The sequence below is a fragment of the Natator depressus genome, chromosome 6 (assembly GCF_965152275.1).
Source record: "Natator depressus isolate rNatDep1 chromosome 6, rNatDep2.hap1, whole genome shotgun sequence".
Lineage (NCBI taxonomy): Eukaryota > Metazoa > Chordata > Testudines > Cheloniidae > Natator > Natator depressus.
In genome coordinates this window covers 118,319,437-118,334,304 of record NC_134239.1, presented here as the reverse complement: position 1 = coordinate 118,334,304, position 14,868 = coordinate 118,319,437, and the positions used below count along the sequence as shown (strand labels likewise).

Below are 14,868 nucleotides of genomic sequence, written 5' to 3'. Positions count from 1 at the left end.
TCCCATCTAAAACATTTACGATAAAAGTGTTGCCATAAACTGCAAATGCCCAAAATAAAGCTACACCTGGAAACGTTCACAATCTTTGTGCTATCACACCCTCCCTGGCCATTTCCCCACCCCCAAGGACAACATACGTATGACAGAACTAACACACAACATGAGAAAATAAAGTTTAATATTCTCGGCAATAAAAGAAATGATCCTGTCTAGTTACTGATCCTGTTTTTTAAAAAATGGACAGGAGTAAGGTGCTCACAATCCCTCCCCACCCCACCCCGACTTCCATGCATTATGACTATTTTCTTGGCGTATGTGGGTAAATCCATTCTGCTTTCAGTGAATTGAGGGTAGATTTTCCACCTAGCTCTCTTGCACAAAATAACCAAAACTGTATTAACTAGTCTTTTAAATTAGTCAATTTTTATTCTGGAGAGTCTTCATTTGGGCGCAGACGTTTAGAGGCTGGTTCCGCAGGACTCTCTGGAACAAGTTCAGAAAACAGTACGTTAACATTTAATACATTTCTACACTAAAACTAAAATGTCTCTATGCAGGACTTGTGGCACTTCAATTAACGGCAAAGAGTCCAGTGTCAAAGCTGTCAGAGAAGGGCGTAAAAATTAATCGGCAGGGAGGGTGGAAGGTAAGCATGTGATGAGTAAATGCCATTAACCTTCTAGGACTAAAGCCTGACTCTACTGAACTCAATAGGAGTTTCTACATGAACTTCAAGTTTTCCAATTTACAAAACCTGATCCTGCCAATTTAGAGGCTCTGATTCTACAACTGACATTACACAGGCACAGGGGTCTGCCTGTGTGTTCCTTAGTGCAGGAGGGGATCTAAATTAGGACTAACAAATTGCAATTACACCACTAAATGAGACTAGAATCAGCCCCATAGCTCAGAGAGAATTCTAGTTTTAAATCCATCAAATGCAGTCTTTTTTTCTCAAGAATAATTTGAGGCAAAGCATACAGTTGAAAAACCCTAAAGTTTCTAGCATCAGACTAATTTACCTTCATGAGTACACTGCTTCTTGAACAGCACTTCAGCTGGGATCTGGAAACTGATGCACATCATTTCCTTATTTGGTGCAACATTTCTCACCAGATGAGTAGAACAGCGTCCCTCTAAAGAAGTTCCCAAAAAAGCTTCAGCCCGTTCTTGAACATCTTTGGCAGGATTATCCTGTTTTGAGAAGCTGTAACAGTGCACTGTGGGAAGGAGGTCAGTGCTGCATGGCTTTCCGTCTAAGAAATGTTTGAAAACATCTAGAAATTCAATAGCCAAAGCTGGCAAATTCATGACTATGTGCAGAGTGTTTTTCCTTTCTTTTGTCAGAAGTGACAGTTCCTTGGTTAGCTCTTCTTTAACTGGTCCCAGAAGAAAATCCCTACCATCCATATTGAATTTTTTTATTTTTTTGTCCACTTTGTTTAATTTACAGTTGTGTAGAAGCCATTTGTAGGATTCAGGGTTGAGATCATTTGCAAATACGCTGCACTTTTTCTTTGCTGCTGGGATGGCAAAAGGCCCAACTCCGGCAAAGACATCAAATAGAACATCACCTGGCTTTAAAAGTTCAATGATACGGCCATGTTCTGTGCTTAGACGGGAATTCCAATAGACTTTAGAAAAGTCAAATTCATAGGTGATGTAGTTTTCTCTAGTCTGAAAAAAGTCCAAGACATTTGTTTAAACCAACTGTATTTAGGTTCCAGACATACATGTATGTTTAAACAGTAATCAATTTATTAAATATTTTACTAAAATGTAATGGGAACATTGATGTTCATGCCACTGATAGGCATCTTCAATGCCAACTGGCTTTCCCAGCCCAGCTCTTTCTATAAAAGGGCCATTAAACGGTCCTCTGTAGCCAAATAAGGGATATTACAGTCAGTCAATCCAGGTAGCTGGCATATGTAAATCACCAGGTGGGGAAAAAAGCAACAACTTAAAATAACTATTTTACACTCTCATGCAAGAACTCCTATAGTAGAGAAACACAGCTCAAATATGCTTAATTATGAGCTAATGCCACCTGGTTGTCTTGAATGAAATCAGACTGTTGATCTGATTTAAATGCTTTCTATCTGTATATTTTGCCAGCGCTACACATCCAAACTATTCAATTATGTTTCAGAGGGAAGAGGAAACACATTTAAAAGTTAACAAAACAAAAAACTTATTTTAAAAAAGGAATTGCCAAATTAGAAATTGTTGACTTAACTCCTGTCTAAGCCTCAACAGTCCAGTTAAATAAATAGTACAGTACTTTCTATGTTGTGATACAGCATGGCCAGAAGGCAGCAGGAGAGTGATATAGGAGAGATATGGAAGTCCCAGGATGAGGAGAAGTCTTATTCCCTGTAGAGGGAAGAAAGATTTCTATAGATTAATTAAAAGCACCTGAAGCCAATTAAGAGCACCTGAAGCTAGTCACCTGATAAAAACCCCCTGCTTCAATCAGCCAGGGGAAGGAGTTGGAGTAGAGGAGGGTTTGGAGTTGGAGCAGAGAGCAGTTTGAAGGATTTGGAGTAGAGGAGAGTTTGGAGAAGTGCCATGGCTGGCTAGAAGACCAAGACCCTAGGTAAAGAGACACCCGGCTTGTGCAAAGAGAGAGGGCAGGAAGCCCCACAAGCTGAAGAGCAGGAGAGGGAAGTAGCCCAGGGGAAGGAACCACTATCCCTAGGGCCCCTGGGTTGGGACCTGGAGTAGAGGGCGGGCCCAGGTCTCTCCCTCTCCACTACCCTTCGCTGGGTTACTAGTGGGACAGTAAATACCCTAGTTCAGGGGCAGGAAACTGCGCCCTGAACCCCTGCCAAGAAGAGGAAGCGTGGGACGCACCATAGTCGTACTGGCAATTTGCCACATGTGGTGTTAGCGGTGGGATCTCCATGCTGGGGACTTAAACCAAGGTTAACCAAAACCATCCCGTCCCCAAGATGGATGACGTGGTCAGGGCTCTAATACAAGCCACCGTGGCCCAGTAGGAGGCTACCCAAATCCAAGCAACCGCACAACAGGAGGTGACTTGGGTGCAGCAGGAGACTAATCGGCTGCTGATGAATCAGTCTGCCCGGGACCGAGCTCTGCTACAGGAGCTGGCAAACCAGATGAAGGCCCTTATGGAGCAGAACCACAACTGCAACGGAACCTGGACTTTACAGGCCAGCCACTGCCTATAGACAGACACGGGAGGGTGATATAGAGGCGTACCTCCTGGCATTTGAGAGAGCAGCCCTGCGGGAGGCCTGGCCCCAAGATCAGTGGTCTGATATCCTCACCCCGTTCCTGTGTGGAGAGGCCCAGAAGGTCTACTACGATATGGCTGCAGAGACTGCGGAGGATTACCCCCAGCTGAAGGCAGAGATCCTGGCCAGATCCTGAGTAACCACGGCATTGCGAGCCCAGAGCTTTCATGAATGGCAGTACACAGAGGACAAGACACCCCACCTGCAATTGTTTGACCTGATCCACCTGACCCGAAAATGGCTGCGCCCTGAGGCCCTTAGCTCTGAAAAAATGATGGCGCTCCTGGTACTGGACCAGTATATGAGGGGGCCACCACCAGGCCTTCGGGTTTGGGTTGGCCAGAATGACCCCTCTACCTTCGATGAGTTGGTCTCCCTTGTGGAAATACAGCTGGCAGCCCGTGAACTGTTCCAAACCCCAGGGGGTGAGACACAGCAAACCAGGAAGACAGCCCCAAACCCAAGGCCCCGGATTGTCGAGAACTACAGAAGAACCATAACTGGGAGGAAAGACCAAACGCCCAAGGCCATATTATGTGATCAAACGTGATCTGTTGTACTCAATAGTGCAAATTTGAGAGGAAGAAGTAGAGCAGCTCTTAGTCCCACAGAAACACACAAGGGCAGTACTAGAGTTAGCTCACAGTCATTTATTTGGGGGACATCTAGGAGTAGACAAGACACTTGATAGAGTCCTAAGAAAATTTTATTGGCCAGGAATACATGCGGAGGTCCAACACTATTGTACCTCCTGCCTGGAATGCCAACTGCATAGCCTCCGACCTCACTTGCGGGCCCCATTATTACCTTTGCCTATTATTGAAGTCCCTTTCAAAAGGATAGCCATGGACCTAGTGGGCCCGCTGGAAAGATCAGCCCGGGGCCACCGAAACGTATTAGTCATCCTTGACTACGCCACACGGAATCCAGAAGCCATTCCTTTAAGAAACCCCATATCCAAGGCAATAGCAAAAGAACTACTTCAGGTTTTTGCCAGAGTGGGCATCCCTAAGGAGTTCCTGACTGACCAACGAACCTCTTTCATGTCGAAATTGATGAAGGACTTATGTACCCTGCTCCGCATCCATGCCATATGGACCTCAGTCTACCATCCACAAACAGACGGACTGGTAGAGCCGTTTAACTGCACTCTTAAAGGTATGATCCGGAAGGTGGTAGCACAGGACGGAAAAGACTGGGATACCCTTCTACCATATCTAATGTTTGCAATACGGGAAGTCCCCCAGGTGTCCACCGTTTCTCTCCCTTTGAGCTACTATACAGACTCCACCCACGCGGAATATTAGATAGCGCCAAGGAGGACTGGGAAGAACAACCCAACCCAGGAAAGAATGTCATTGAGCACGTGACACAGATGAGAGAGTGAATAGCTCGAGTAATCCCTATAGTACGAGAACATTTGGAAAAAAGCACAAGAGACCCAGTGGACATATTATAACCGCCAGGCGAAAGTACGGAAATTTCAGCTGGGAGAACGGGTGATGGTGCTAGTGCCGACAGCGGAAAGCAAACTCCTGGCCAGCTGGCATGGGCCATATGAGATAGTGGAAGCCATTGGGGAAGTGGACTATAAGGTCAGACAACCAGACCGCCGAAGACCAGAGCAGATCTACCACATAAACTTACTGAAGCCCTGGCGTGACTGAGACACATGCCTGATCATTCAGAGAGCTCCACCTCAGACGGACGACGCACAGGAGTAGGTAAGGATATCCCCCGAGTTAGCCCCAGAACAACGAATAGAGGTCATTGATATGATCCAACGGAACCAAGATGTGTTCTGTACACATGCGGGCCGTACAACACTGGTCCAACATCATATCGTCACCAGGCCCGGAATAAGGGTGACCATAAGACCATACCGGATACCGGAAGCTAAAAGAGAGGAAATTAGGACAGAAGAGATGACTTTGAAACTTGGGGTTATTGAAGAATCCCACAGACAGTGGTCCAGCCCTATCATCCTAGTACCCAAGCCTGACAGTACCCTGAGATTTGCAGTGAATTCCGGAAGTTGAAAGAAGTATCCCAATTCGATGCCTATCCGATACCACATGTCGACAAGCTAGTTGATCAGTTAGGCAAGGCCCGATACCTAACGACTCTGGACCTGACCAAAGGATATTGGCAAATTCCCCTGGCCCAGAATGCCAAGGAGAAGACTGCTCTCTCTACACCTGATGGCCTGTTCCAATACACTGTCCTCCCTTTCGGACTCCATGGGACCCCTGCAACATTCCAACGACTTATGGATAAATTGCTGCGACCCCATGCCGCCGCCTATTTAGAAGATATAGTCATCCATAGCCCTGACTGGGAAACGCACCTAGGGAAAGTAGAAGCGGTACTAGATGCCCTGCGGAAGGCCAGCCTCACTTGCAACCCTCTCAAGTGCGTGATAGGACTAACTGAGGGGAGATACCTCGGGTATGTAAAAACCCCAATGGAACAAAGTGGAGGCGATACAAGATTGGCCTTGGCCAGTCCGTAAAAAGCAGGTCAGAGCATTTCTCGGGTTAGTAGGGTACTATCGGAGATTCATCCTTCATTTCGCCACAAAAGCAGGGCCATTGACGGACCTGATAAAGGCTCGGGGCCCCGAGATAGTAAAATGGTCTGATGCAGCAGAAGGAGCATTCACAGATTTAAGGACAGCCCTTTGCTGCCATCCAGTACTCAAAGCCCCAGAGTTCAAGAAAGAATTTGTCCTACAAACAGATGCCACGGAAGTAGAGCTAGGAGCTGCCCTTTCGCAGATGGTAGGGGAGGAGGAACACCCGATCCTGTACCTCAGCTGGAAGCTCCTCCCCAGGGAACAAAAGTACACCGTTGTTGAAAAGGAATGTCTGGCGATAAAACGGGCCATGGAAACTCTCCGCTACTACCTACTGGGGCGGCGATTTACCCTGGTGACAGACCACGCCCCGCTCCAGTGGATGCACAGAAACAAGGAGAAGAATGCAAGAGTGACTAGATGGTTCCTATCTCTGCAACCCTTTCATTTCCGAGTACAGCATAGGGCCGGAAGCCAACACGACAAGGCAGATTGCTTGTCATGAAAGCATTGCCTCTCGTCCCAAGTGGCCAAACCCCATGGTGTTGAGCGGGGGGAGGAGGATATGTGATACAGCATGGCCAGAAGGCAGCAGGAGAGTGATATAGGAGAGAGATGTAAGTCCCAGGATGAGGAGAAGCCTTATTCCCTGTAGAGGGAAGAAAGGTTTCTATAGATTAATTAAAAGCACCTGAAGCCAATTAAGAGCACCTGAAGCTAGTCACCTGATAAAAACCCCTGCTTCAAACAGCCAGGGGAAGGAGTTGGAGCAGAGTGGTTTGGAGTTGGAGCAGAGAGCAGTCTGAAGGAGTTGGAGCAGTGCCGTGGCGGGCTAGAAGACCAAGACCCTAGGTAAAGAGACACCCGGCTTGTGCAGAGAGAGAGAGGGCAGGAAGCCTCACAAGCTGAAGAGGGAAGTAGCCCAGGGGAAGGAACCACTATCCCTAGGGCCCCTGGGCTGGGACCCGGAGTAGAGGGTGGGCCCAGGTCCCTCCCTCTCCACTACACTTCTCTGGGTTACTAGTGGGACAGTAAATACCCTAGTTCAGGGGCAGGAAACTGTGCCCTGAACCCCCCGGGGGGCCAAGAAGAGGAAGCACGGGACCCATCATAATCGTACCGGCAATTTGCCACAATGTATAGACAAATTGTACTTTTCACCCAAAGGTCATAAAACATCTACCAAAGTGTTACAGAAGGGGAAATTGAGGCACAGAATCTGTTGCCTAGGTCAGAGTTAGTCAGTGGTAGACACAGGAACAGAATCTAAGTCCCAGTCCTGTGCTCCAGCCACTACACTACGCAAAGTGAATCCAAAGCACTTACCTTATTTTCTTGTGCCAAATGCATTTAACAATGTAAAAATACTTTTTTTTTTTTTTTTTTTTGGAAGGGGAAGGGAACCTACATTCTACATTAGTAACTTTTAGGGCTGTTAAGTGATTTAAAAAATTAATCGCGATTAAGCAACAGAACACCATTTATTTAAATATACTGATTTCAGTTACACCGCAGAATACAAAGTGTACAGTGCTCACTTTGTATTTTTTTGATTAAATATTTGCACTGCAAAAAACAAGATAGTATTTTTCAATTCACCTAATACAAGTACTGTAGTGCAATCTCTTTACCATGAAAGTTGAACTTACAAATGTAGAATTATGTACATCAATAACTGCATTCAAAAATAACACAATGTAGAATTTTAGAGCCTACAAGTCTAGTCAGTCCTATTTCTTGTTCAGCCAATTGCTCAGACAAACAAGTTTGTTTACATTTGCAGGAGATAATGCTTCCTGCTTCTTGTTCACAATGTCCCCAGAAAGTGAGAACAGGTGTTCGCATGGCACTGTTGCAGCTGGCGTCACACGATATTTACATGCCAGATGCACTGAAGATTTGTATGTCCCTTCATGCTTCATCCACCATTCCAGAGGACATGTGTTCATGCTGATGATAGGTTCTGCTCGATAACAAACCAAACCAGTACGGACCAACGCATGTTCATAATCTGAGTCAGCTGCCACCAACAGAAGGTTGATTTTCTTTTACGGTGGTTCAGATTATGTAGTTTCTCCATCAGAGTATTGCTCTTTTAAGACTTCTGAAAATCTGCTCCACATCTTATCCCTCTCACATTTTGGAAGGCATTTCTGATTCTTAAAACTTGGATCGAGTGCTGTAGATATCTTTAGAAATCTCACACTAGTACCTTCTTTGCGTTTTGTCAAATCTGCAGTGAAAGCGTTCTTAAAATGAACATGTGCTGAGTCATCATCCAAGACTGCTATAACACAAAATATATGGCAGAATGTGGGTAAAACAGAGCTGGAGACGCACTATTCTCCCCGAAGAAGTTCAGTCACAAATATAATGTGTGTTTTTTAACGAGCATCATCAGCATGGAAGCATGTCCTCTAGAATGGTAGCTGAAGCATGAAGGAGCATACAAATGTAAGCATATCTGGCACATAAATACCTTGCGATGCCGGCTACAAAAGTGCCATGTGAATGCCTGTTCTCACTTTCAGTGACACGGTAAACAAAAAGTGGGCAGCATTATCTCCTGTAAATGTAAACAAACTTGTTTGTCTTAGTGATTGGCTGAACAAGAATAGGACTGACTAGACTTGTAGGCTCTAAGCTTCTGCATTCTTTTGTTTTTCAGTGCAGTTACGTAACAAAAAAATCTACATTTGTAAGTTGCATATTCAGGATAAAGAGATTGCACTAGAGTACTTGTATGAGGTGAACTGAAAAATACTTTATCATTTTTACAGTGCAAATATTTGTAATAAATAAAGTGAGCAGTCTACACTTTGCATTTTGTGTTGCAATTGAAATCATATTTGAAAATGTAGAAAAACATGCAAAAACATTTAATAAATTTCAACTGGTATACTGTTTAACAGTGCGATTAAAACTGATTAATCACTATTGATTTAATCGCATAAGTTAACTGCAATTAATCTGTTTCAAAGTAGCAGCTGTGTTAGTCTGTATCTGCAAAAAGAAAAGGAGTACTTGTGGCACCTTAGAGACTAATATTTATTTGAGCATAAGCTTTCGTGGGCTACAGCCCACTTCATCGGATGCATAGAATGGAACATATAGTAAGAAGATATTATATATATATATATATATATATATATACACACACACATACATACATACATACATACATACAGAAAACATGAAAAAGTGGAGTAAAGAGGCTAATTAATTATTATCAGCAGGAGAAAAAAAAAACTTTTGTAGTGATAATCAAGATGGTCCATTTAGACAGTTGACAAGAAGGTGTGAGGATACTTAACATGGGGAAATAGATTCAATATGTGTAATGACCCAGCCACTCCCAGTCTCTATTCAAACCCAAGTTAATGGTATCTAGTTTGCATATTAATTCAAGCTCAGCAGTTTCTCATTGGAGTCTGTTTTTGAAACTTTTCTGTTGCAAAACTGCCACCTTTAAGTCTGTTACTGAGTGGCCAGAGAGGTTGAAGTGTTCTCCTACCGGTTTTTGAATGTTATAATTCCTGATGTCAGATTTGTGTCCATTTATTCTTTTGCGTAGAGACTGTCCGGTTTGGCCAATGTACATGGCAGAGGGTCATTGCTGGCACATGATGGCATATATCAAATTGGTAGATGTGCAGGTGAATGAGTCCCCGATGGCATGGCTAATGTGATTAGGTACTATGATGGTGTCACTTGAATAAATGTGGGTTTTTTCTCCTGCTGATAATAGCTCATCTTAATTAATTAGCCTCTTACTCCACTTTTTCATGTTCTGTTTGTGTGTGTGTGTGTGTGTGTGTATATATATATATATATATATATATATATATATATGTATAAATAAAATCTTCTTACTATATGTTCCATTCTATGCATCCGATGAAGTGCGCTGTAGCCCATGAAAGCTTATGCTCAAATAAATGTTAGTCTATAAGGTGCCACAAGTACTCCTGTTTTTTGCAATTAATCAACAGCCTTAATAACTTTGTAAGAGTCCATTACTTTACCTGACTTTGAATATAGTTTATCTGACTCTCAATAAAAGCTAGGCTATACAAGTTCAAATAATGCTTAGCAATATCCTTATAAAGATCTTGTAAACATAGCTAGCTGTGATTTCATTCATGGTAGACTGGGGCACACAGAACACATACAGGACTGCTAAGCACTGAGATACTGGGCCAAGGGTGGGGTTGGGACAACATTTAAGTTTTACGGTATCTTTCCATCACATCTACTCTTCCACTTCAACTGCATTGTGTGTGTCTGATGAGGTGTGCCAGGAGAAAATAGGAAAAACTGTACCTTTGTTATCATATTGGCCTCTCCCGCTAGCACTTCCATTTGAAAATTTCGATAAGTGTTGTCAATAATGTTGATTTTATTTACTGTACAGGTGATTCCTGGATTCTTGTCAATTATAACCTGACCTGCAAGAAAGGAATAAAAATATTCAACTACTAAGTGTTGCTAAATCTTTAAATCCTGTAGGATATATAAAACAGCAATTCTGAGTTGTATTTCAAAAAAGCAAACTGCCTATAGAATGACTTACATGTGAAATCATTCAGCGTGCTATAAATTATTCCCACTTGTGTCACAGGGAACTCCTACTGCAAATATTTTACACTGAAAAAAGAGGGTTAGATTCCCAGTGAAGGCTCTTGTGCTTCAGGGAGAGAGTACTGTCTACTGCAGAGATTCCCAACCTGTAATATGTGAACTTGATGTTCCATCCAGTCACTTCACCATTTAAGGTGATGGTAGGTGAACCAATGACGTTTAGGAGCTGCTGCTGGTCACTGGTCTGGAACTCAAGAGACCTAGTTCTGCTACTGACCTGCCATGTGACCTTGGGCAAGTCACTTCACCTCTAGTGTTCTAGGGCATTCCAGCACTACCGTAATACACATAATAAATTATTATCTAGAGGACCAATTCAACTTCCGTATCAATGTGATTCTACTGGTACCCAGATCAGCTAGTAACATAAGTTCAAAGGGTAGACTAGAGCAGTAAACTTTCGCTGCTGTATCAATAAAATGTTAGTTTTGATCTTGGTCTCCCCTGCCATAACGGGGTTGAGTTTAATGGGCCTAACCTGAAATTTGCTAGATGCAAAGGGCCTGACCCAATGCCCAGTGAGGTCAATAGGCTACTATTAACTTCAAGTTCGCTAAAAGGCCTGATCCAGTGCCCTTTAACTTAAGCATTCACTTTTAATAAAAGACTGTTTAAGGTAAGAAATTTTTAAAACGAGGGGTTCCAATAAGTTTCCCTGTGCAAAATAATAATCTCTAGCTCAGGCACTTATTAAAATGACTTATCCAATTATACACTTCTCCCAAAGCTATTTGTTGAGTATGAAGGTTGTACATACCAATCAGATGTTTGTAGGGTAGCTGATGATCTCTAAGATTCAAGTGAGCTATATGGCCAATCCTACTAAATCCAGAGGTGACATCTTGACCTTCAGGAAGCACCGCTCGTAAGATTTCCTCAGTCTTGAAATTGTCATAAGTTAGTTCCAAGTTATACTTGGACACGTGAGGGTCAATATTAAACTGCTTTAATACTTCTTGTTCATATTCTCCCAGTGAATATTCTGCTGATATTTTATGAGGATCCAACAAAACAAGTCTATTGTCTTCATCTTTTGGATCATCAATCACTCGCTTCAGACCTGGGCGCTGCAGTGTTGTATGTTTGAGGGATTTTAACAATTTGTTTATTACTTCTTTTTTCACTTTTAGAACTGGAACAACAATTGTCCTTTTGAAAGCTGCTCTATCAAGTGTTGTCATTCCACGTACTTCAGGATGAGGTGAATACAGTTCAAGATCAGCTTTATTTTCTAGAATTTCAGGCATTGTAAAGAAACTGTTTCTCTGAACTACCCAAAAAAATCCAGGTACTCTCTCAAAATACTGTATCAGCAGTATCCAAACTTCTGGAAATGAAGTATTTGATGCAGCTGTTCTAAAAAGTTTAGTTTTCAGTAGCCTAGCAGAGTATCCATATAATCTCCATAAAATCCTAGAAGGGAAATTATTCCTTTTATAGACATTGTCATCATTCCATTAAAAAAAAAAAAACACTGCAAGTCATATGGATTTGCAATCTCACAAAATAAAGTTTGTTTGTATCAACTAATTCACAGCAGTTTTGTATAGTTCATAGAGAATTAGACAACAAATTTCTATCCTTGTACATAGCCAAAAAACACAACTCAACCAATTTTATGTAATGGTGAATGATCACCTCATACCCATACCCAAAGGTAAAGTTTACTTATGATTGATTAGCCTGATGATACTCCCATTAAGACAAATGTGTTTAGATCTGTTTGCTGTCTCTGATAAACCTGATCAGAGAACACTGGTAGCAATGCTGCAGTTGCTGGTGGGTGGAACCACTCTGCAGGGACTTAGCACATTTGTGGGAGGGTAACCTGAACTGGAACAGGAATCTTTGTCTTTGAGAGTTTCCCCTAAGGGCTGCTGCTTTCTGCCCACTCTACCTCCCCATTCAATATATACAAAATGAGGCTATTATTGGTTTTACAAGAAAAAGAAGTAGAGCTATCCTCTGACACTAGTTCTATGTACGTTTTCATATTGCATTCATCACTTGTAGTATCTGAGAGCTGTGTCTCATTGTGTAAGTCTTCCCATGATGGCAGTCAGTTGTTTGGATGTAAGTCTTATTTGTATTGCTCTTAAGTCAAACAGCTGATTTTTTGTGGTGGTGGTGGTGGTAAAAAGCCATCCACCTCCATATCCTGTGCTACCCTCATGCAGTTGCTACCACCTTTCCTTTGCATTTTTATCCTTTTCCTTCTCCTGTGCGTCTTTTACCTGTCTTTATTTTTTTGCCCCCCTTTTCACTCACCAAAGGCTCCTCAGTGTTCAGACTGGACACCTATTGGTGAGTGTATGTATTCTCAGAGCTTACGTTGAGTATTGTGCAAAAAATATAGAAGCCTAGACCAGTGGGCTTTGGTGCTTTTGCCTCGGGCCAAGATACACCAACTGCCAGCATGGCCAGCTGTACAAAGGGTTACCATATAGTGGTGGAAGTAGAGGACTTTCCACATGTCACCCACAACCACAGAAACAGACCTGGGGTCATTCAAGTTTCCTTGTTTCACTCCTCACTTTGCCTCATTCCACTAGACTGCCCCTTTGTAGGAAACCTGACTTAAGTAATGCTCCTGGAAAGCATATTGAGGGTGGCTTATGCTCTCTAGTTACTCAGTTAATGTTGCTACCGTTCATCATTGGACGAGTTCAGAATTTCAGAATGTCTGGATGCTGTTTCCACTTGGAATTTTATTGGGCAACATTATTTTAGGATGACTTACCTTCTTAAGTTTTTCTATAAAGACTGTCTTTCCTCTCTAATGGAGTCCTGAATACAATCACTCATGTTTTCTGTAGCCCCCTTCATATTGCACGTAATTCACTCCTAAAAGGCTTGCCTTGAAATTAATCTAAAAGCGGCAAGAGTTGACAAATGTGGTTTTGTGTTTGTCTTCCTTCTATACCAAGGAACAATTAGTAATTCCTTAGCTCCATAATCTGCACTTGTTGCCACTATGAAAATGGATTCAGTTCAAGGTTCTTCTGATGGTACACTAAGGCCTTTATTTTGCTAGGTTCAAAGTAACTGAAGAATTTTCTGTTGCTAGTCTCCCTCCAAAACAATTGATGTCAGATGGACTGTTCTGTCTTGAGGTTGCACTTGAACTGGGTCAGAAGCAGGTTGGTCTTGCTTCAAAGATGCAATCTACAGAATTCATTCCCTGATTATGTTTTAAGGCATGTCTACATGACAGCTACTGTAGTTCTGACACTTCCTACAATAATGTAAGGTGGTTTTCTTTTGATGTAGTTAATCCATCCCTCCAGGAGGCAGTAGTCAGGTCAACAGAACAATTTTTCCAGTGCCCTACCTCTGTCTGCACTGGCAGTTAGGTCAAACCTACCTACAGCCCTCAGGGTACATACATTTTCTATATCCCTGAGACCCAGGAGCTAGGTGAATTTAATTTTTAAGTTGACTGTGCCTTAGTCTCTCTTCAACCTTCAGGGTATCGGACTACATTAGCCTTCCCTTTTTGAATTTGTTTGACCCAGTTTTGTTTGAGTGGCAGGTTTTCCAGACCAGTAGGTCCAGTTTTGTTTTAGGGGAGCAAGATCAGATCAACTTGGGCCCAAAAGACCAACCAATGAATGGATCCCTGAATTTGATTCAAATGGAAACTTTTGTAAACAACTAAACATTCCCTTCTGTGTTTGCAGTAGAGGCTGCAACCTTGTTCTTGTGCCTATGAACCTGAGCTGGGAGCTAAGAACAGAAAAAGAAGACCCGTCCTGGTGCACTTTCAGTGTCCCGGCGCAGAGGGGAGTGAACCAACCCCCTTGCACAATGAAAAGCAAAGGAGATCTTCCGTGCGGTAACTCTCCAGGTGGCGACCAGCAGCGGCGAGGCAGCTGGTCTATAAAGACCATGAATTGCTACCCCGGCGTCTCTCTGCACCCGGCCCCGGCCAGAACGTGTGAGCCCCTCGTCGGGCTCGCTCCTCAGCCAGGGGGACAAGAGCGCCTCGTGGAAAAGCTGCGCCGGGCCCCGGCTGAGCTCGGCTCCGATCCCCTCCCCCGCCGGAGCTCGGCTCCGGCCCCCGGCGCGGCTCGCCGGCTTCACAGCACGGCAGCAAGAGGCGGCCGAGCCGCAGCCTCCTGCTCCGAATGGGGGTGTCTGGGGCCGGCGCAGGGTCAGACCCTTCCCCCTCAGATGCCATGGGCCGGGCCCGGCCCTTCCCCCTCCAGGCGTCGGCCCACAGGGTCCCGTATCCCCCTCACTAACCGGCTCCCCGGCCGGCGGCGAGCCTTGCCCGCCCCTCACCTCATGCCGGGCTCCAGCAGCGCGCGTGCTCACGTCTCGGCGCTCTCCTCAGGCGCACTAACACGTAATCAGCCGGAGACCGGCGGGGGGAGGGGGGAGTGACGG

At 43.9% G+C, this 14,868-nt stretch overlaps 1 protein-coding gene across 2 annotated transcripts; it reads right to left on the bottom strand.

Moving 5' to 3' along the window:
• Positions 1-290: 290 nt before the first annotated feature.
• Positions 291-14,847, bottom strand: TRMT5 (tRNA methyltransferase 5). Of its 2 annotated transcripts, none has more exons than XM_074956412.1 (5): positions 14,764-14,847; positions 11,237-11,892; positions 10,162-10,286; positions 1,023-1,677; positions 291-483 (listed from the first exon to the last, which is right to left on the bottom strand). In XM_074956412.1, exons 1-5 carry the CDS (start codon positions 14,766-14,768, stop codon positions 425-427), a joined length of 1,500 nt encoding a protein of 499 aa, XP_074812513.1. In that variant the 5' UTR covers positions 14,769-14,847; the 3' UTR covers positions 291-424. The 2 variants fall into 2 exon arrangements, with proteins under 2 accessions (XP_074812513.1, XP_074812514.1); XM_074956413.1 differs by lacking the exon at positions 14,764-14,847 and adding an exon at positions 13,220-14,309.
• Positions 14,848-14,868: the final 21 nt, after the last annotated feature.